This window comes from Tenrec ecaudatus, chromosome 2, assembly GCF_050624435.1.
Source record: "Tenrec ecaudatus isolate mTenEca1 chromosome 2, mTenEca1.hap1, whole genome shotgun sequence".
NCBI lineage: Eukaryota > Metazoa > Chordata > Mammalia > Afrosoricida > Tenrecidae > Tenrec > Tenrec ecaudatus.
This window is the reverse complement of record NC_134531.1, coordinates 9,072,214-9,094,064: the sequence shown is the minus strand read 5'-3', so window position 1 is coordinate 9,094,064 and position 21,851 is coordinate 9,072,214. Positions and strand designations below refer to the sequence as shown.

General features: G+C 55.2%; 2 protein-coding genes across 2 annotated transcripts in view; one reads left to right on the top strand and one right to left on the bottom strand.

Moving 5' to 3' along the window:
- DAP (death associated protein) overlaps nucleotides 1-7,982 on the top strand; it is a 29,189-nt gene extending 21,207 nt beyond the window's left edge. Inside the window, exons 3-4 of the mRNA XM_075540864.1 lie at nucleotides 5,236-5,278; nucleotides 6,913-7,982. Of these exons, the coding sequence (XP_075396979.1) occupies nucleotides 5,236-5,278; nucleotides 6,913-7,029 (160 nt within the window). The 3' untranslated portion in view covers nucleotides 7,030-7,982. The remainder of the gene's footprint in view (nucleotides 1-5,235; nucleotides 5,279-6,912) is intronic.
- An 11,716-nt stretch (nucleotides 7,983-19,698) lies between these two features.
- ANKRD33B (ankyrin repeat domain 33B) overlaps nucleotides 19,699-21,851 on the bottom strand; it is a 74,313-nt gene continuing 72,160 nt past the window's right edge. Inside the window, exon 4 of the mRNA XM_075540863.1 lies at nucleotides 19,699-21,001. Coding sequence (XP_075396978.1) covers nucleotides 20,154-21,001 — 848 coding nt within the window. The 3' untranslated portion in view covers nucleotides 19,699-20,153. The remainder of the gene's footprint in view (nucleotides 21,002-21,851) is intronic.

Sequence of the window (21,851 nt, the reverse complement as noted above, 5' to 3'; positions counted from 1 at the left end):
GAGACAGTGGAGATTCTGTGGTGGGATCCTCGTAAAGAAAGACCCTCCACGTGGACGGATGGACTGACGGATGCAGTGGCTGCGGTCCTAGGCTCGAGCGTCAGAGCAGTGGAGCTGGCGCAGGCCCGGGCACCGTGTGGCTCTGTTGTCCACGGGGTCGCTACATGACGGAACTGGTGTGGGGCCCCCAGCAGCAACAATGACGAAGCGGTCCTCTGTTTGGTTCCCAGCCAGTGTGCCTCAGGCGTCACCACCCCCACTTGTCTATGTGCGTGTGTGTGCGTGAGCATGTGTGTGTGTGCGTGCACGTGGCCATGCCACCCCCCAGGCTCCAGCAGAGCTTCTCGACTCGGACCGTGCGTCATCACTTAGCCAGAGAAAACCTGCGAGGGCACCACCTGAGCAGCACCAGGTTGGGGGGTGGTGGGGCCCACACAGGCGGTGCCTCCTCCCCTGTGCTGGGGGTTGTTGCCCAGCAGCACGCAGCCACTCTCTGAAGAGGAGACCAGGCGACACCCTGAGGGTCTGCAGCCGGGCCCATCCGTAGCTGAGCTGGGGCAGTGATCGTTCTCATGCCTGCTACCCACGGGATGCTTGCAGCCTCCTCAGTGACTTGACTCACCTGTCACTCGCTGCCATAGAGTCTCTCCGACTCGGGGTGACAGGACAGGATAGAACTGCCCCTGTGTGACTCCAAGACTGTAACTCTTTATGGGAAAGCCTCATCTTCCTCCCGCAGAGAAAGCCTTGCAGTTAGCAGCCCACGTATAACGCACTACATTGGCCACCAGGCTCCTGGTCATCCCCTCAGAGAGGTCGTCAGCAGAGCCGGGGTCTGAGCAAACCCCGGGTGTCAGAACCATTCTCTGCTGTCCACTGACATTTCCCTCCAAGCCTCTGCTGGACCGCAGTGTAACCCAGGGGCACTCTGAAGCCTTCCTTGGGCTTTGCTTCGAAGGCTGGGGGGCAGGGATGAGATGTCTGGCTGGCGGGACAGTCACCGATAGACAGCCTTGACCTCCATGCCCAGGAACCCAGGCCCCTCCAGGCTCTGCTCTGCCCACCTCCCTCACAATGTGGGGTCCAGCCTCGCAGACTGCCGGCTCATCCCCTGACCATGGCGGAAGGGCCTGCGTAGGCCCATCAAGGGCGGCCACAGTGTGCGCTCACACACTTTGCTGCAGACACAAATGGTACTTTGCCCCAAAACCCAGTATCAAGTCAGAAGGAGCAGGGTGGGTGGGTTTGAATCTACAGTGCCGTCTGGCTGGGGAAGGGAACCCCATGTGCATGTAGATTGCTTATTTAAAACTCTGCCTGTGAAGCCGGAGACGGAACCCAGAAATAGAGGCTGCCTGGCCACATACTCATCTCTGAAGTCAGGGTGGGCCAGGAGCCAAGCCCCCTGGCTGCACAGCCAGGTCCAAACCCAACCCCAGCCACTTGCTTTCTGTGTCACCTTTGAACGTGTAGATGTGTCTCTGTGGGCCATTTCCCTGTCCAAGAAACAGGGCCACCGCATGAAGGGTTCAGGGCTGCCCACCTCCGTGTCTGGCATCCCGAGTGGCCAGTCAGAGAGCTGTTTTTGTCTGAGGTTATTCCCCGGCCTCAGAGAAGAGCCAGTGCAGTGACCGGTCCCCTCTGTAAACACCTCCCTCTGGCTGCCAGGGCAGTGTCAGAAGAGATTTAGTAGACTGCACCTGAAGTGGGGCTCCTGGAATCAAGTCCAGGGTGCTGGCACGAGAAGGGAGCTGTGACTTGCTGCCTACCCCGAATGCCCGGGCTGCTACTGTGCTTCGCTGTATAGGGTCGGGCGTGTTTGTAGTTTGTGGGCATGTCTGTGTGCATGTGCACGCACACCCATCCCTAAATGTCCTGTGTGGTAGCACTTGATGCTGCTGCTGCTGCTGCTGCTGCTGTGTGGTTGAGTTGATTCAAATTCACAGCGACCCTGTTGGAGGACTGGGTAGAACTTCCCACTTGTGTTTCTAAGACTGTAACTCTTTTTTTAACATTTTATTAGGGGTTCATACAACTCTTATCACAATCCATACATACATCAATTGTGTAAAGCACCCTTGTACATTCATTTACTTCATCATTTTCAAAGCATTTGCTCTCCACTTAAGCCCTTGGCATCAGGTCCTTTTTTTCCCCCTCCCTCCCCACTCCTCCCTCCCTAAGACTGTAACTCTTTACAGGAATAGAAAGCCTGGCGTTGCTCCTGAGGAGTGGCTGGGTGGATATGAACCTCAGACATGGCAGTTACCAGCCAGCCACTTACCCAGTACACCACCCAAGCCAAACCAACTCAAACCCACTGCCATCGAGTTGACGCTGACTCACAGCCACCCTACAGGACAGGGTAGCCCCACCCTGTGAGTTTCCCATACTGGAGCTCTTCATGGGAGTAGAAAGCCTTCCCTTTCTCCTGCAGAGGTGAACTGTTTGCCGCACTGTTAGCAGCCCAACACGCTCCCACATGGCCTCCAGGGCTCCCTGTGCCCGACTAGGCCCACTCTGTTGCTGCCAGGGGTTTGGGGAGGAACAGGCAGAGTGGTCAGTATAGGCAGTAGACTGATGTCTTTTTGAGGGTGGTCCAGAAGCTTCCAGTCCTGGATTAAAGATGGGAGAAGAGAGGCCCACACGGGTGGGGGGTGGGGGGAACATAGCTGATGGTCAGGAAGTGGTCCAGGACTTGGGTGGGGAGGGAGTGTTAACGTTAAGCTGCATCCAAGTCATGGTGACCTGTGCTAGAAGGACACACTGTCCAGGCCTGCACCACCTCCCTGGCTGTTGGTGGACTTGAGGCCATGCTGCCCCCCATCCCATTGAAGGTGCCCTTTTCTAGCTGTTGCTATGCATAGGCTTTTCACAAGTTGGTCACCAGGCCTTTCTTCCTGGTCTGCCACAGACTGGGCGCTGGGCTGGCGTCTGACGTGCCAGTGGCACCGCAGCTTATGTCGCAGTCACATGCAGGCCGGCTCGGTGGGATGCTTGGCAGATGGGTTGGGGCCGCCATCCGGCCCCTTCTGCCTTGCGTGCAGTTTGCTCACACCGAAGTGGGGGGTTGATCCAATCATACAAGCGTTGAAAACAACATCTGTTAGAACCGTTTCCATCAGATTAGATAAATCCTCAAAGTCGCTGGCCCAGCTCGGAGAATCTGGGAAATGTAGGTTAGACCCAGCCCGGAGTCCTGATGGAATTTAAAATGCCTGTGCTGAGCTGCACTGCTTCTGCAGGCAGGCTCTCTGCCAGCTTCTGTCTGCGAGGTTTGTTCTCTGAGCACCCGCCCATGCCAGGTGCTTCAGAAACATCTTTGCTCGGCAAATAGGGTGCCCGGTGCTGCGCGGCCTCCCTCGGCAACACCTGCACGGCTGCAGAAGCACTGCCCACGACGAGCCTCGGAGAAGCAGTGTTGCTGCTGGACAGTGTGACAAGACTGCTGCCAGGTCTACCTAGAGTAGACGCTCAGAGAAGAAGACACCCTTTTAGGGGACTCTAGGCCCTAAGACCCCACTGATTGGCCAACACCAGATAGACATTGCTCCCAGCCAAAAAGACACTGGCTCTGGTGTCGCCGGCCAAACTTGCTGGGCTTTTAAAGCCCACTTTGGTGAGATGGGACGCACTCTTGGAAGCCACTAGAGGCTCAGCCTGGAGCTGGCCAGAGCCAAAGGGGCTTCTGTGGTGTCCCCAGCAGCTCCCGCTGGGCCAGCTAGGACGGCCTGAGCAGCCCAGCGAGTTTGAGAACATCCAGAACCCCGCCCCCGGACATGTGCAGATGGCAGGGTCGTTCCTCCTTGCTCTCGGGACTTTGTTCCTTCTCCATGCCAACACATGGTGGCATCTGAGAGGAGGGATGCTGCCCTGTCCAGACTCACTGGCACTTACTGCCCCCAAGTCCGTAGTTACCCTAGATGGCAGGGTAGTACCATCCCTGTGAATTTTACGAGACTAACTCTTGAGGGGCACGAAGCCTCATCTTTGTCCCTAAGTCAGCTGGTGGTTTCCAACTGCTGATCTTCCAGTAGCCCACTGCTCCACCGGGCTCTCAATCCTATCTGTGAATTGTCTGACCAGGCAATAAATCCTTCCTCCACCCCTGACTTACCATGTACAAAACCACCAATGCAGCTAAGGGCTAGTCAGAGCATCTCAGTGAGTCGGTGTGGCTTGGCCTTGTTAAGTTCCCAGCATCCCGTGGGGATTTGGGGCTTTTTCTCCCCTCCGCTGGATGCAAGCATATATCCAGGAAAGTCCTGGGTAGTGGGAGCTTTGCCTACAGCCAAGCAAAGCTGAGGCTCTGGGGGGACTCTGCTCGGGAGGCAGGGGGGATGAGGCTGAAGGTAGGAGGTGTGAAGACTGCCTGCTAGCCAGACCACGAGACCACCTCCACCCCATCTGCCCCTCACAGCACTAGGGGGCCTCCTTCAGCCCTGCCCTTCCACATAAGTGCTATCCTCCCCCTCCTTTTTTGCCTCTGGAGATGCCCAGGCTGGGGAAGTTTGCTGTCCCTGGCCTGCTCTCTGGTCACTGTGTTCCCTGGCACCCCGTCGGGCGCTGCCCCTGACTGTGTCTCCTTATTGTGAACCGGCTCCAGCCTCCCAGTGACACAAGTGCTGGCCCACATGGGGGCATGCCCCCAGCTCACCCTGCTCAGGCAGCAGGCTACAAAACACCAAGACAGGAAAATGGGACATTTCACAAGGAAGCCAGCGTGTCTTGGATCCACAGCCCGGCATTTCTGAGGATCCACCTGCAGGTGGTCTAAGCTCTTGGTGACTGGTGACGTGAGCTCAGGAGGGTCTGCAGGGTGACCAGGGATTCCGAGCTTCCCATGGAGCTAGTGGCATTTGGATGGCCCTGGGGTGGGAGGGGCGAGGCTGGGCAGGGGCATCCCCCTACTCCCCAGGGAAGCCTCTGTGGCGATCAAACACTGGACACAGCCTGCCCCTTGTTTAATTGAGGATTAAACAAAAATGATCCTGTGCCAAAAAGGAACTGAGTTTCATCAAACCTGTGCCCCACTTGTCTGAGCTGACTGCGGGAGTGCAGGGCTTCACAGGACACCAGCCCCTGGCCAGGTGACTCCATCACCCGTTCCCACCATGCCCCCCTCCCCCTCGAAGAAGCCAGAACGGCCACTGTTGCCAACCTCACCCAGACCCCTAGGCTGCCCGCCCCTTCTGCAACCGTTGTGTTAAGGTATTTTCCCTTCTTGTTTTCCAGCCCGCCGAAGCCAACTGTGTTCATTTCTGGCGTCATTGCCCGGGTAAGTGCCCTGTCTTTGCAGAGGAGAGTGGGTACAAGGCCTAGGACCAGAGCTGGCTGGGAGCCCCTGGTGCCCAGTATGTAAGGCCACCTCACAGTTGGCATTCATGCCACTCAGGGCAAGGAGGTATGGGCTTTCTCGGTTTCATTTCCGTGGGCAGGCATTTAATGATGAATCACCTGTGGGGCCCGCTGCTGGGCTGGGTCAGAATAACCCCCTTGGAACTGCAAACTGCCTGCCTTTTCTCCTGCCTTGCCCTGTGTTTGAACTAACTGTTCCTGCCATCCCCCAAAAAAACATCAGCCATTGAGTCTGTTTCATCTCGTAGCAACCCTATAGGACAGGCTAGAACTGCCCCCATGAGTTTCCAAGAATATTAACTCTTTATTGCGAGTAGAAAGCCTCATCTTTCTCCTGCAGAGCAGCTGGTGTTTTTGAACTTGGGACCTCACAGTTAGAGTCCAATGTGTAAACACTACGCCGCTCGGGCTCATTCTATTGTAACCCAGGGTCCTCAAACTATAGCCCACAGGCCAAGAGGGTTCCCTGCGGCCCGTGACCGACAGATGTGCTGGCGTTTATAAATTGGGGCCGGGAGGGACAGCCAAAAAGAGAACAAAGCTAAACGCAGCTTTCCACGTCTGGGAGCAGCTTTCCTGGGATGCGGCTGTCAGGTCATTCCTGTGTCACCTGCGTGCATTTCCGGGGCCGGGATGGGAAAGACAGGATGACCCTAAAACCTGGACCTCTGCGGAAAGCGAATGCCCACCTTGGCCCAAACTTCCTGGCATCTGTTAGCCGCTTATCTTCAGAGAAGAGCCCTGGGGTGCACTAGTTAGGCACACAGCTGCTATCAGAAAGACCAGCGGTCAGAAGTGTCCACTGGAGAAAGATGTGGCAGTCTGCCCAGGGCAGGTTTCAAAATAAATAAGTAGATAAAAACTCCCTGCCTTCCAGACTGTGCCAACTCCTAGTGACCCTCTGAGATCGATTAGAACTTCCCTATGAGTCTCCGAAACTGTGACTCTTTATGAAGAGGAAGGTCTCCCAACGCGTAACCGCTGCGCCACCAGTTCTCCACACACAGCCTGGGAAGCCGGTGGGCACTTCCACTGCTGCCCTCCAGGGGCGCTGTGGGCAGACTCGCCGACAGTGCGGTACCTTTGCTACCTGGAGGCTCCGCAGCCCCGCCTGAGCCCCAGCATTTTGCTTTCCTTGCACCTTTCTCCGCAGCCCGCCCCGGCTCCGAGCTGGGGGCCCCGGGTCTTCCGGGCTGCTGTGCGGGGACGGCAGGCCGCTCTGCTGCGGGGTAGCGGGCTCTTAGTGCCTGCACAGCCGGGGGGCTGCGGCCTGTGGCTGGGCTGGACCAGCCCCGTGCCCCGCCCATTCTGCTCCCCTCCCACCCCCGCCCTGTGCCCAGCCCACGGCCTCCAGGCGCCTTTGGAGCCTTAGGTTGTACTGTTGTCCCGAAGCCAGGATGGCTTAGAGTCATATCAGCGGCCAGTTCGGTTCAGAGGCTCGGGCCGCCAGGCCTGAGCTTTCCCCCTGGGCCGGGGTTCTGGTCCCGCCCCGCCCCCCAGGCAGGCTCTCCCGCAGCGCCCGGGAGCTGAAGGCCTGTGTGCGTGTCTCCGCAGGGTGACAAGGACTTCCCCCCGGCCGCCGCGCAGGTGGCCCACCAGAAGCCGCACGCCTCCATAGACAAGCACCCCCCGACCCCCCGGAGTCAGCACATCCAGCAGCCGCGGAAGTGAAGATGGGGCGGGCGTCCCACCCGCCGCGTTAACCCAGAGACGCCGCCGCCCCTCCAGCCTGGAAATCCAAGACAAAGCCAAGCCCCGCCCCTTGCCTTAAATTTCCCGGGGCTCCCAGCTATGGAGCGACCCCAGGCCCGTCGGTCCGTGGGAGGATCGGCGAGGGCCTTTGCCGCCTGGGTCTTCATCCACAGAAAAATTGGGGGCAGAAAAATCTCTCAAAAAGCCAGTTGCCGCGGAGTCGATTCTGACTCGGGAGACCCCGCGTGGGACCTTGCGCCCCGCTTCTCCGAAGATCTGCGGGGCTCGGGCTCTGGTCGGTGGGGTGCGCTGTTTGCCGCCAGGGCGCGCCATGGTCTCCCTGGGCAGCTCCAAGTCAAGTCCACATTCCTGCAGTCCCACGACCGAAACGTGGGTCAGCCTGCCCGCACATTCCCCCGGGCCTCCTGCCATTCTGCGGTGTGCCTGCCCGAGCACCTCTCACCTCTCCATGCCGCCCGCTGCCCACCGGTCTCTGCTGCCGGTCGGCAGGGCTCCTGTGAGCAGAGGCTGCATGTAGCCTTTCTCAGACAGCTGTCGAGCCACTGGGCCAACGGGGACAAGTGGGCTCGCGCCTCAGCCACCCACCTCCCACCCCGCCGCCGTGTCAGGCAGTCGATGTAGCTATGGGTCTGGAGGTTGCTGTCTCTGCTCTTGGTGCGCCGACACCGAGTGTCACGGCATGGCCAGGCTAGCTGTGTGTCCCCTGCCCCTCTGCTGCAGACACCTAGACTGCCTTCCCCTCTTGCTTTCCAGCCAGGCCCCCTTCCGAGGATGCAGCATACGCGTGCTCCACGCTCTTTCATGTCTTTGGGTGCTGGGTCACTGATCACAAAATGCTGTCTTTTAATGAGTTTATCGATTATGAATCTTCAGAATCATAGTGATTAATAAATCTGCTGCATTTCCTCTTGGACTGGTGCTTCCTTCCATACGCGTCTTCCAACAGACCGATAGAGGTGCTCTCACCTCCGGTTTTCTAGCAACACACTCTGGGGCCTGACCCCTGGGCTCAGTGGGTGGGGGGAGTGCCCGTGAGAACCGCTGAGGCTGGCCCAGCAGTCAGCCCTTTTGCTCAGAGGTGCCGACCATGTCAGAATAATCATGAACAGGTCAGGGGGTTCGCCTTCGACCCCCTGTATGTCCCCTTCAGGCTGCCCACCCATCCTCACTGTCACTCATCCGGTGTGACCCCTTTACCTCCCCTTCGGTCTGCCCACCCTAGCACAGCAGAAGGAAGCCCTCCCCGTGTTCACCACCACCCACCCTGTGTTGGCCGTCATGGACTGGGTCAGTCTGCCTCACAGAGGGCCTGCCTCACATCACATACCAGCAAGGTCATTGGGGTGGACAGGGTTCAGCAGAATTTCCAGGCTGAGACCAGGAAGAAAGACCTGGTACTTCTGAACGAATGACCAGGGAACACCATAGATGGACAGCAACTGGCAGGCCTTATCCAGGATGTGTAGTTCAGGACAGGTGGGTGGAGCCTGTGGTCTGGGGCCAAGGTGACCAGGATGGACGAACAGCAATGACCATATAGCCCCACAAGAAGGAGACAGCAGTGGGCAGCCATTCAGGACAGAGCCTGGGGTGCCTACTTGGCCACTCAGAAATGCTGTAGAGCATGTGACAAGGTGAGACCTAAGTTAGGGGGGATGAAAACTTCCAGAACCTGCCAGGCAGGCCTCAGTGTGAGAGAACATACCAAGCATGATGTCCTTTTCCGGGAACTAGTCTCTCCTGATGACACATCCAAAGTACGTGAGACGAAGTCTCGCCACTCTTGCCTCCAAGGAGCATTCTGGCTGTACTTCTTCTAGGACAGATGTGTTTGTTTGTTTGTTTGTTCAGTCCATGGCACTGTCAGTACTCTCCCAGCACCAACATCACATACATCGGTCCTTCTTTCGTCTTTCTTATACAATGTTCAACTTTCACAGGCAGATGGGGTGATTGGAAATACCATGGCTGGAGCCAGATGCACCTCGTCCAGACTTTTACGACTCACAGCGATCCTACACAACAGTAGAACTGCCCCTGTGGGCTCCAAGAGTTCCGCAGAAAGGCTGGGGTTTCAAACCACTGCCCTTGCCATTTGCAGCTCAAAGCACAACCACTAGAATGGCCGCACAGAGTAAATTCTGTATTCATTCCTGGGAGGGGCGGGGAGAGTGTGTGTTTGGATCCCAGGGGCCATTTGCCAATGTCTGGAGACCCTTGTGGCTGTCCTGCCCTGGTGTGGGGAAAGACTAGGGGGCTGAACATTCTCCTATGCCCTGGAACAGAGCACCAGCCAGGCAGGAAGGTCAACTGTGTCGAAGTTGCAAACCCTCCTGGCCCAATGCTTATCACAGAGAAACCCTGGTGGTGCAAGGGTTAAGCGCTCAGCTGCTAACTTTAAGGTAGGCAGCTCAAAGCCACCCTTCTGCACTGCAGGAAACAAAACCTAGCCCCCATCAAGATAACAGCTAGGAGTCCTGGGAAAGGGGCAGTTCTACCCTGTCCTATAAGGTCACTCTGAGCCTGCGTCTGAGCCTGAACTGACTCAACGGTACACAACAGTATAACCAATCATCATTGGCTGGGAATTAAAGGCTCATTTCCCTCATGCTGGAACCGTGCAAAGAAGTCCCCGCCTTTCTGTGACAAGGAGGACAGTAAGTGGGGGCAGCTGGAGTCGTCCACACTGGGTGCATGCCCTCCTGTCCCTGGAGCAGAAAACAGCAAGCTACCACTGCACAGGTGTGCTTCCAGGGCTGGGGTACTGTCGACTAAGGAAGCCTTGGTCTGGGGATCTGGGGTGGTGGGTCTATAGCCGTTCAGGACACAAATGGCGGACAGACGTGTCGCCCGGTTGTCTCCAACTCAGTCACCTGGGGCAGGCAGGACAGACACTCGGACTTCCGGTCAGCTGCTTCAAGGACCTCAGCAGTCTTCTGGAGACCTCTTTCCACGAATGTAGCAGGTTTCCCCAAGCAAACCACATGCACCCCAACCTGACAACCCCCCCACGCCCACACACAGAGCAATGGGAAAACAAATGTCTGTTAGACATGGGTTTGTGTCCTCCCCCAAAAGACGTTCAAGCCCTAACCCTGGGAGTGGGAGTGGGGAGGGAGGTTGGACAACGATGACGGAGCACCTACCGCCAATCTTGTGTTCAGCACAATGCTTAAGCCGCTGTAATACCAGGGCTCCTTTCAGATGGCATCACACCTGAGCTGGGTAGGACCTCATCCAACACAGCAAGCACCCTCATTAAAGGAGAAGAGACCCAGGTGCACACTGGGAAGAATGTCTGTGACCAGGGCATGCCCAGGACTGCCTTCCCCGCCCCCAAAGGGAGGGCACAGGTTGACCCCAACACCTCAGGAAGGAGGCCACCTGGCCAACACCTAAATCTCAGCTTCCAGCCTCCAGCAGCAAAACCCAAACCAAACTCGGTGCCTCCAGTCAATGCCAACTCACAGGGACTCCGTAGGACAGAGTAGAACTGCCCTGGTGGGTTTCCAAGACTAACTCTGCAGGAGTAGAAAGCTTCATCTTTCTCCCACTGAGCCCCTGGTGGATTCAAACTGCTGACCTTGCCGTTAGCAGCCCAACAAGTATCCCACAGCCCCACCAGGACACCTAGTCCTCAGCAAATCCTTGTTTCTGTCCCAGAGTGGGGCACAAATGCTCCGTGTGAGTTCCTGAAGAGAGCAACCATCTCTCAGCCTTGGCACTTAGCCTTCACCCCAGCTCCTGGCATCTGTCCTTTAGACGGCGGACCTGGACTGCTGGCATCTTGTACATGCCTCAGACGCTGATGAGGTGCCGTTCGTTGGTTCTGCTTGTAGCTACAGCATAGTCAACTAGATCGTATCACAAATTCTCAGTGCCAGAGACAAAACTCCGCAGAAGCCACGGGCTTGGTCACAAAGTCCTCTGCTTTGTGGCCCACGATGCTGCCCCTCCATAGTCAGTTGGCTACAAACGTTCAGGTTTCATCACTTCCTACAGCACTACTCTTTCAGGGGGGCACACCCCTGCTGGGGAAGCCCCGTGTGGTTACAGAGGGAACTCTCAGTAAGCTAAAAACAAACAAGAAAAAAAAAAAACCCTAACTGTCATGGAATCAATTCTGACTCATAGCGACCACAGGGCAGGGGAGAACTACCTGAGTTTCCCAGACTGTAACTATTCACGGGAGTGAAAACCTCAGCTTTCTCCCATGGAGCTGGCTGGTGGTTGCAAACTGCTGACCTTGTGGTTAGCCAATGAGTAACCACTGTGCCACCAGGGTTCTAATGCTGGTCACCGAGGGCAACGAACATCCCATGTGTCATACGGAAGGAAAGCAGGAAGGTGGGAGGACATTCAGATGTTGTGACTCACGGGTCTTATCAGCATATCTGTCACCTGGATGCCAGGGAAGGACCCTCTACTGTGGGGTCAGTGGCCCTGCTGAGAAGCCCCCATACTGTGGATGCTACTTGTAAATAGTGAACTGTGCCCAAGAGCACGGACATTAGGGACTGAAGGACAGGACTCACGGCCCCAAACAACTCTCACCCCAGCAAGCTAATGCCAAGCCTAGGAACCAGGGTTTGAGGTGACCATACAACTGATGTCCATGAAGCATTTTAAGGCAACTACCCCACAGGGCCGTATAATGTCACATCAGCTGGATTTAACAGCCCTAAGATGAGCGTCAGAAACCCAAGAAGGAAGGATTTGCTCAGCCTATCTGAAAGGGAAAGACGTCAAGAAAAAACACGCCTGCCTCAAGTAGCAATATCGAAAGCGTCCATGGGCAACAGATTGAATGATGCGGGAAGCGTCTAAAGAAAATGGGAAGACATAGTCACTGTGCCAAAAAGAACCAGTTGCCAGTCTACCATTTCTGAAGGGAGCATCTGAGCAGGGACCAATGGCGCTGACGGAAGATGCCCAAGCTGCACTGAACAAAAACAAGGCTCCAGGAACTGATGGGATACCCATGGAAATGGTTCAGAAAACGGATGACGCACTGGATGCCAGGGAATTTGGAAGGCAGCTACCTGGCCAACCGACTCAAGGAGATCCATATTTGTATCCATTCCCATGGAAGGTGACCCAACAGAATGCTCCGATTAGAGAACCATATCATTCATATAATGTACATGTAAAGCATTTGCTGAAGATGATCAACAACAATACATTGTAGCAATACATTGACAAGGAGCCACCGAGGTTCAGGCCAGACTCAGAAGAGGATGTGGAACAAGGGACATCACTTGATGTCAGCTAGATCTTGGCTCAAAGCAGAGAATACTAGAAAGATGTTTACTTATGTTTAATTGATTGTGCAAAGACGTCCGACTGGGTGAATCACAACAAACTATGGATAACCTTCAGAAGAACGGGAATTCCAGAACACTTCTTTGTGTTCCTGAGGAACTTGTGTGTGTGAATCATGAGGCAGTTTTGTGAACGGAACAGGAGACTGTTGCGCAGTTTAAAATGAGAAAAAGGTGTGTGTTGGGGTTTTAGCCTTTCCCCAAACTTGTTCAATCTGAATGCTGAGCAAAGCATCAGAGAAGCTGGCTTATGTGAAGAAGAGTGTGGCATCAGGATGGGAGGAAGGCTTATTAACAAACTGCAATAGGCAGATGACACCGCCTTGCTTGCTGACAGCGAGGAGGACTAGAAGCGCTTGCTGATGACCATCAAGATTACATAAATTATGACTCACTGTTAAGAAGACCAAAATCCTCACAAGTGGACCAGTAGGATTTTGTCTCACTTGAATACTCACTCAATGCTCGTGGAAGCAGCTGTTAAGAGATCCACTGACACATTGTGCTGGGTAGATCTGCTGATAAGCCTTTTTTAAAAGCAAGGATGTTACTTTGAGGCATAAGGAGCACCTGACTCAAGCCATGGTATTTTCGATCACTTCATATGCCTGTGAAAGTTGAATATTGAATAAAGAGGACCAATGATGAATTGATGTGTTTGAACTTTGGTGTTGGTGAAGAATATTAGAAATACCAGGGACTGCCAAAAGGACAAATAATTTGTCTTGGAAGAAGTGTGGTCAGAATGCTCCTTAAAGGCAAGAAGGGCATGTGAAAATTGGCATTAAATAAGGAAGAATAGAAAAATTAGTACTTGAACTTGGGGGATATTGAATAATATTAAAAGTACCGCGGACTGACTGACAAAAGAACAAACAAATCTGTTTTGGAAGGCATACAACTAGAATGCTCTTGAGCGACAAGGATGGGGAGACTGTCCCATGTAACTTTGGACCCGTCGGAGAGACCAGTCAGTTCTGACTCTGGGTGGCCCTGGTGGCCTAGTGGGTTACACACTGGGCTGATGACCTCAAGGTCGGCAAAGAGGAGGCTTCCTGCTCCCATAAAGTTATAGACGTGAAAACTCATAGAGGCAGGCAGTTGACCCCCTGTCCTATATGGTCGCTATGAGACAGAATTGGCCCGATGGCAGTGAGTCTGGCTTGTTTATTTTTTTACTGGATAACAGTGAAAGCCCCATATCAATTTTCAGAGTTTCCATGTGGATTAAGTCTCATTAAATACCCAGGGATGGCATCGTGGTCACTCTTTGGGCAGTTAACCCCAAGGTCAGCAGTTCAAAACCACTAGCCACTCCAAATGAAAAATATGGGGTTTTTTTTTTTCCCCCAAAATGAGTTGCAGTCTCAGAAACCCACCAGGGCAGTTGTTCTACTCTGACCTGCAGGCTTACTGTGAGTTAGCACACACTCCGTGGCAGTGAGAGTGGGCAGTCTTGCCCTCACCCAGAGTGCATTCGCAAGTTAACTACCGCCACTACCCTCACCAGCCCAGGCAGGGGCAGCCTAGTATTCCAGTGTTGTGAATTGCCACTGGGTCGGATCTGACCCAGAGCGACCCTGTGCACAACAGAAGGACACACTGCCGGGCCCCGGGCCGGCCTCACATTGTTCCTCTGCCTGAGCCCATTGTTGTAGCCACGGTGCCCATCATTCTCTGCGTCTGTAAACCTAATGCTCCGATGACAAGCTCTCATGCAAGGCGCAGGGAAGAGGTGCGGGGTGCCCACGGGAAGGGAAGCATCCCAGGAGCCCAAACGCAGGGAGGAGCGTGATGTGCTGGCCAGAACACCGAGTTGCTTTCCGCCTTGTCTATGTTCTGAGTTGGTCCCTTCCTTTTCATACTGACGTGGGGACCCAAGTGTGTTATGTGGAAGCATCAGTCTCTGTGCCAGTCTGGTGTTGGCGTTATCACAGCCCTCCAGGAGGCTGTGCCACCTAGGTGCTGTTTGAGGCCTCATGGAGTTTCCAGCCCATAATGACGACGGTATGTGCAGTAGAAAGAAACAGCCTGGTCCTGGCCGTCCTCACCAGTGTTCTGGTGTTTGATGTTCAGCCACCGTGTCCACCCATCTCATCTCTCTCTCTGCCCCTAGACGTTACCAAGCAGGATGTCCTTCTCTAAGGACTGTCCTTACCAGATCACATGTCCAAAACACAAAAGACAAAGTCTTGCCATCCTCAGGCGGGCTGTCCTTCTAAGGCAGGTCTATTCTTTCTTCTGGAAGGATGTGCGTACTCGGTATTCTTCACCAGCAGCGGGTTCAAGCGCACCCATTCTTTCCCCAGTCTTCCTTATTCATTGTTCCCCTGTTCTAACACAACACAGGCATCCCCTGTGAGCGGTAAGATTCCCCCGGACGACTGTGGACTCCGTCCATTCACCTTAGACTATGGTCTAGCCCAAATCACCACCACCAACTGCCAACTCTTTGACGTGCGGATGAGATGTTGGGATGACGTAGTCTTTGAGATGCTGAGGTGCTGGCTCCTGCTTTCTGTGTTTGGGGGATTCTAATGCTCTACCAGAGTTGGATGGATGGACACAGCGGCTGCAACAATGGGCTCAAACAGACCCTTTGTGAGGATGTCGCAGCGAGGCCGGCTGCGTTTCATTCTGTTCTGTGAGGAGGAACTGACCCTGTCGCACCGGAGTCAGCACCACAGTATTCGCTCTCAATCCCTACCCTCTGATTGTGGGCACCTGGGTGGGTCCCACTTTACACCAGGGCCCTGATCTTGGGTGTGGGGTCCAGGCTTCCACCTGGGCGGGAGGTGGAGGAGCTCTCCTCCAGGCAATGGTGATAGATCCTTATAAAAGGCCAATGGCTCCTGCTGAAGACTGGAGCCAGTCCAGTAATGGCTGCCGGCAATAGCGTGGTAGGAGCCACTGAGACAGAGTGCGGCTTCTCCCCCGTCACCTCTCCAAGCTCTTAGAACATCTCCGTGGGCCAGCGTGACCCTCCAGTCAGCTAGTCACATGGTTCCTCGTTTACATTTTAAATAAGTGAATTTAAAAAGCCCTCTGGAGGATTTTTTGGGGGGTGGGGGTGGGAGGGCACACATCACCACGTGGATTGAGGCCCAAATGTTCAGGGAAGTCAGATGAAAGCTGGGGCTCTGGGAGCTGTGTGTCCTTCCTCTGCCTTCACCTGTAGTGACAGCTGTCAGAGGTCAGCCCTGACTGGGCAGCTATTCCCTCGGCAGGGAGAGGGGACACTGGAGGGTGTGCTCATGGTTGGGTGGAAAGGGCCTTATATCCTATAGGATAGGGGTAACTGCCCCTGTGGGTGTCTGTAGAGCTTAGGTTAGAGGGATCTAAATGCCTGTAACTGTCAAGGGAGCCGAAAGTCTCACCTTTCTCCTGAGGACCTGCTGCTGCTGCTGCTGTTAGGTGCTGTCAAGTTCATTCCAACTCATAGTGACCCAGTGTTCAACAGAACCAAACACTGCCTAGTCCCGAGCCATTTCTCCCAGTGGTTCTTATCTTTGAGCTCATTGATGTGGCCACTGTATCAATCCATCCTGTTAAAGGCCTTCCTCTCTTTTGATGACTCTCTACTTTTCCAAGCAGGATGTCCTTCTCCAGGGACTCGTCTCTGCTGACAACAGGTCCAAAGTATGGAAGACGAAGCATCCTTGCTTCTACTGAGCACTCTGGTCCTGCTTCTTCCATGAGTGGTTTTTGTCGTTTTAGCATCCCATGGTATTTTCCAGCATTCTTCTCCAGCATCACAATTCAAATGCATCAGTTCTTCTTCGGTCTTCTCTAGTCAATGTCCAACTTTCACATGTGTATGAGGAAATGGAGAACACCATGGCTTGGGTCAGGCGCACCTCAGTCCTCAAAGTGACATTCTTGCTTTTCAACCCTTTGAAGAGGACCTAAGCAGCAGATTTACCCAGTGAAACGTGCCATTTGCTCTCTTGACTGCTGCTTCCAAGCAAATGACATCCTTGTCAACCTCGACCTTTTCTCCACTGATCACGGTGTCCCTAGTGGTCCAGTGGTGAGGATGTTGGTCTTCTTGACATTGAGTTCTGATCCACACTGAAGGCCGCAATCCTCGGTCTTCACCAGCCAGTGCTCCCAGTCCTCCTCCCTTTCAGCAAGCAAGGTTGTGTCATCTGCATCCCGCAGGTTGCTCATAAGCTGATCCTGATGCCTTGTTCCTCCTCTAAGCCAGCTTACTTAGCTGACTTACTTTGCACACAGATTGAACAGGTAAGGTGAGAGGTGAGAGCCCTGGCACACCCCTTTTCTGATTTTAAACCACGCAGTACAGTATTCCCTTGTTCACAACCGCTTCTTGATCCACCCACAGGTTTTGCACGAGCACAGTGGAATGTTCTGGAGTTCTCATTCTTCTCAGGGCTAGCCACAGTTCAAAACAGAAAACCTCACCTTTCTCCAGTGCAGCAGCTGGTGGTTTTGAACTGCTGACCTTGCCCTTAGCAGTCCCGTGAGTAACCCACTACACCACCAGGGATAGCTTTAACTCATTGCCATCAAGTGGACGTGGACTCAAAGCAACCCTATAGGACAGGGTAGACCTGCCCCTGTGGGTTTCCAAGACCAATTCTCAACAGGAATAAAGAGCCCCTTTGCTCCCCAGCAGAGTAGCTGCTGGGTTCAAATGTCTGACCTTGCAGTTAGCAAACCAACATGTCACCACTAGGTCACCAGGGCTCCTCGGGCAAGCATTCAGCAGATCCCCAACACTCCAGCATCTTCCGCTGAGGGAACTTAGATCAGGAAAAGTTTTACCCCCTCCCACATACCCCCTTGGTCTTAATTTCCTAGCTGCTTAGCTGGCACAAGTTCACATTTCTGTCCCCCCTGTCCCTTCTCACACACACACACACACACACACACACACACACACACACACCCCACCTCTATCACGACCCATTTCCAGAGTCTGCAGTCAGAAGTAAAGGGCCAGGGCAGCAAACTGGACCTGTCTTTCCCTGGTGCCCTGGGTAGCCTCCTTGTCTCGTGGTAGCCCTGGACCATCAGAACAGCCGCAGGAGACAGGGGTGCCTGTCAGAGCCTGCCAACCAGCATGCTAAGGGCACGCTCACCTCTCTCGCTGTGTGTGGTGCCTGCTGCTAGCTGGCTGGCGGCTGAACAGGTGCTGGGCCAAGCTGGGTGCCCAGGGGTGTAACAAGAAGCAGAGAAAACCTGGAAGAACCCATGAAGGATCCCATGACAGGAGGGGAGCAATCTTTGGACCAGCCCATCCCTCGTAAGGGTCTTCCCGAGAGCAAGGCTGCCTGCAGCCAACTCAGCCCTGGCCGTCCCACCCTAGCAGATGTGCAGTGAGGAATTTCCCAAGGCCACTCAGCAGGGTGGGGGCACGGGCTGCCTTGAGCTTGCTTTCTGTTCTCTGAGGAGCCAGCAGGAGAGGGACGGGCACACAGGAGGGTCATTCCTGGGCTCCTTGCAGGGCGGTCATTCAGGGTGATCCACCACCCTGAGGATTGGGGTCTTTATGCAGGAGGTGGGCTTGTCTGAAATAACAGCCTCCATTCAAGCTGTGGAGGTGGCCCAGGACAACAAAAGGGCAGGGAGGAGGCGGGCGTGGGTGGCTGGCATAGTCAGCAGCTACTGCCATGTCCTCTCCAGTTTTGTCACCATGTCTGTCCCCTGCTGACACCTCTCCAACACCAAACCAAGCCTGCAGCCACCGAGTTGATGGCTATGGAGGGTTTCCAAGACTTTAAATCTTGAAAGAAGCAGACAACCTCATCTTTCTCCTTCAGGGCAGCCGGTGGGTTTGAACCGCTGGCAGCCCAGTCCATAAGCGTTCTCCTCCTCTGGAAGAGTGAAAGCCATGAGGAAAGATGGCATCCCTTTGAGTCCTCTTCGCCAGGGCAGCAGAGGGCTCGGCTCAGTGATAGGTGGAGGCTTTGGGGGCTCAGGCCACACCCTTTATTCCAGAAACAGTCGCATTCACTCCTGACAGTCCAGGCAGTGTAATGTGGGGGACAGGGAGAGGCCACCTGCCCCTCGGTGGCCATGCATGTTAGGAGCCTCCAATGATGTGCCTATACTTCACACTCAGAGGGCAGAGTCGAGGGGGATTAGGGCAGGAGAAATAGAGATGGGAGACCCAGCAGCAGGGTGCCCGGGGGTGGCATATGGAGGTGAGGAGATCTCCGTGAGAACAAGGAAACGAACATGCGTCAGGGGCCGAAGCTTCATCTGTTCTCAATAAAAAGTGTGAAGTCAGCCACCCCTCCTGTCTCAGCAGCGCTGCGTCACCCCGAGTCCCTGACTTATGAAAACCACCTGTTCCCCCATTTAACGACAGCTGGGTTTGATTTGTCAAAGAGCACACGGGACTTCGTCTTGTAGTCTAGCAATCACTTAGGAAACCTCGCCCATCTTAGTGGCCTACGTAGTGGTGACACATTGGGCTGCTAACAATAAGGTCAGGAGTTCAAAACACCAGACTCCTCCCCTGGAGGAGGAAGTGTCAGAAACCCACAGGAGCAGTTCCACCCTGTCCTACAGGGTCCCAGTGAGTCAGCATCGAGTAGCAACTGATAAGGTGGGGTTCTTTTGGTTGTGTCCCCCCACTTATTTCCCCATGACACCAGCTTTTAATACATTAAGAATGTGTTTCTAGCTGACCGGATGCCCCTTGCTGAATAGTCAAGTTCGGAGGTAAATACCTAGTTACTGCTACATAGTTTCACTATGATCGAGGGGAACAGAGTGATAATGTATGAATAAGCCCCACTCCAGCCCACTGCCGCCGAATCCATTCTAACTCACTGACCGAGCAGGACAGACAGCTGCCTGCAAGGCTCTCAGGGCCGACAGCCATCTTTTCTGGAGTGGAGGGTCCCATCTCTCTCCTGAGGAGCAGCAGGTGGGTTTAAACGGCTGACCCTGAGATTATCAGCCCAGTGCTTAGGCACTGCACCCCGTAACCCCAGTGTTAATGGAGCTTAAAAACCAAGAGTCAGAGTCCCCCTGCGTCAAGCAATCTCTATACTGTAAAAAACAACAACAAGGAATCCTTCAAAGAGAAGCAGCAGTCGGGCCACACCAGGGCAGGGTCAGAAGCCTGCTAGCCAACAGGCGCAGCCATTCAAAACCATCAGGCTTTCTACTCTCCTACCGGTTCCAAAACCCACAGGGGCAGTTCTATCCGGTTCCCTAGGGTCCCTGTGAGTCCGAATCAACTGGGTGGCGGGGAGGGGCTTTTAGAAGCCAGAGGGCACCGGGATTTTGCAAGGGGTGGTGCAGGAGCCGATTTACAAAACCACACAGGTACCATAAATATTTATTGCCAGAAGGAGTATTTTCCACAAAAGATTTTCCCAATGCCTGTCCTCAGCAGTCTCCTATCGACTGAGCCCCATCACCCCCGAACCAGAAAAACGTGATAAATAATCATTAAAAATACAAAAGTTTTCAGAAAAACGCCCTGTGACAAGCTGGGATCCAGCAGTTTAAACTTGTAGGCAAATTCGTCGCTAGACTGTTGGTGACTTGGTGACATCAAGGCTGGGCACGCCACTTCACTCCGGAGGGCAGCTGGGACAAACCAGCCCCCAGACTGTTTCAGGCGCTCCCCTCCCCCAAGCAAGAAGTGGGCTAACAGGAGGGCGCACGTGCAGTTGGGGGCCTCCCCAGGCAGGAGGAAGGCTGCCTAACCCACCCCACCCCCTACACGGCGGTGGCCCCGGAGCACCCCGAAAGGCCGCAGTTCCTCACGCTGACCCCTCACGTCCTTTTCTTCCAGCGCGACGCCTGCCGTTGCTTCTGCGCTTCGGCCACGCGCTTCCGCTCAGCCTCCTCCGCCTTCCTCTTCTCCTCCTTGGCCTCCTTGTAGCGCCACTTGGGAGGCTGCAGGTGGGCACTGTCCTTGGCGCTGCCTCTGCTGCCCGCCCTCTCGGGCTGGAAGGTGGGCGCGGGCGCCTTGCTGACGCGGACCTTGGGGATGACCACGCCCGGGCGCACACTGCTGCGTCTCAGCAGCTGCAGGGGCAGCAGGCTGGCCTTCCGCAAGGCCGGGGACACCTGGGCCCCCGCCCGGTGGGGCGACAGTGGAATGGCTCTCGGGGAGCCCTCGCTGGAGTCCTCCCTGACCTGTGAGGTCCGGCATCGGGGCTGGGGGCCCTCTCCTGGGTCCCGGTCCTGGGCATAGGTGTCCCGCTCCGCCGGGGTGCGCAGGATTTCCTGCACTGCCAGCCGTCTTTTCCCCACGCACGGGAGGTCCCCCGGGCACACCGTCTGGCAGAGGACTGCCACGGCCGGGCTGTAGAGGCTCGTGGTTATCTTGACCATGTGGTCCAGGGCGCCCCCGTCCTGCGGGCCCTGGTCCGAGCGGGGGGTCAGAGTGGACCGCAGGAACGCGGCGAGCCGCTGCAAGCAGTTTTTGGAGGCTCCGTGCTTCATGATGGCCTCTGGGACTCGCGGCAGCTCCGGCTTGTACTTCTCAGAGAACTGCTCCGGGCAGGGGCGCTCCAGCAGCCTCTGGATCAGCCGAACCGCCTCGGCACGCCCCGTGTAGGCGGCCCACTCCTGCGGCGACATCCCACGCCGGGGGTCCCTCGCGTGGACGTCTGCCCCTGTACAGGGAGAACACACACAGGCGTGGGTGGGAGGCAACATGACTGGCTGCCCCGCAGGCAGAGAACGAAAGGCGAGCAGCAAAGCAAAGACCCTTCAACCTAGTCATGGCTCGCCCCCTGCTGCCAGCGCTGCCTCCGGGGCTGGTCAGCGTGCAGGATCATCGCAGATGGGCTTCGATGTCACACACCACCTACCGCGTGAACCCGTAGCTCTCCGAGATTAAACAAACAAACAAAAAATCCTGGCCTCCACACCCGTGTCAGATTCTTTCACATTTTGTTTTCATTTGGGGGTTGAGTATATACAGTCGAACATACCCTGAAGCTGCGCATCCTGCAGCTGCAATTCACTGCCCTGATGACTGTATTTTTACGCAAATCAACTCACTCTCGGGCTCTTCTCCTAGGAGGCTCTGCACTTTCTGCAGCTGGAGCTGGTGGAGCTGGTAGTTAGCCACTGAAACAGGCATGTCTGCTCCCAAAGGATGGACAGCCGCAGCAGCCCTCCAGAGAGGCACGAAGCATGAGAACAGGCACCTTGCTGGCGGAGTGGGTTACGCTTTGGGCGCTAAGCACAAAACCAACAGAGCAAAACTACCAGCTACTCTGCGGGAGAAAGAGGAGGCTGTCTACTCCCGTAAAGATGACCATCTCAGAAACCCACAGGGCCAGGCCTACCCTGTCCTGCAGGGTCCCGGTGAGGTGGAACCGACTCCCTGGCAGTGGGTTGTGTTTTGGTTGGGCCAAGGTGTTACTTGCAAATGCTATAGTAGAATCTTCAAATTATGCACCCAGTCTGCCCCCCTTTTCCCCCCTGCCCACCCAGTCTCTCCCCTTCTCCCCCTGC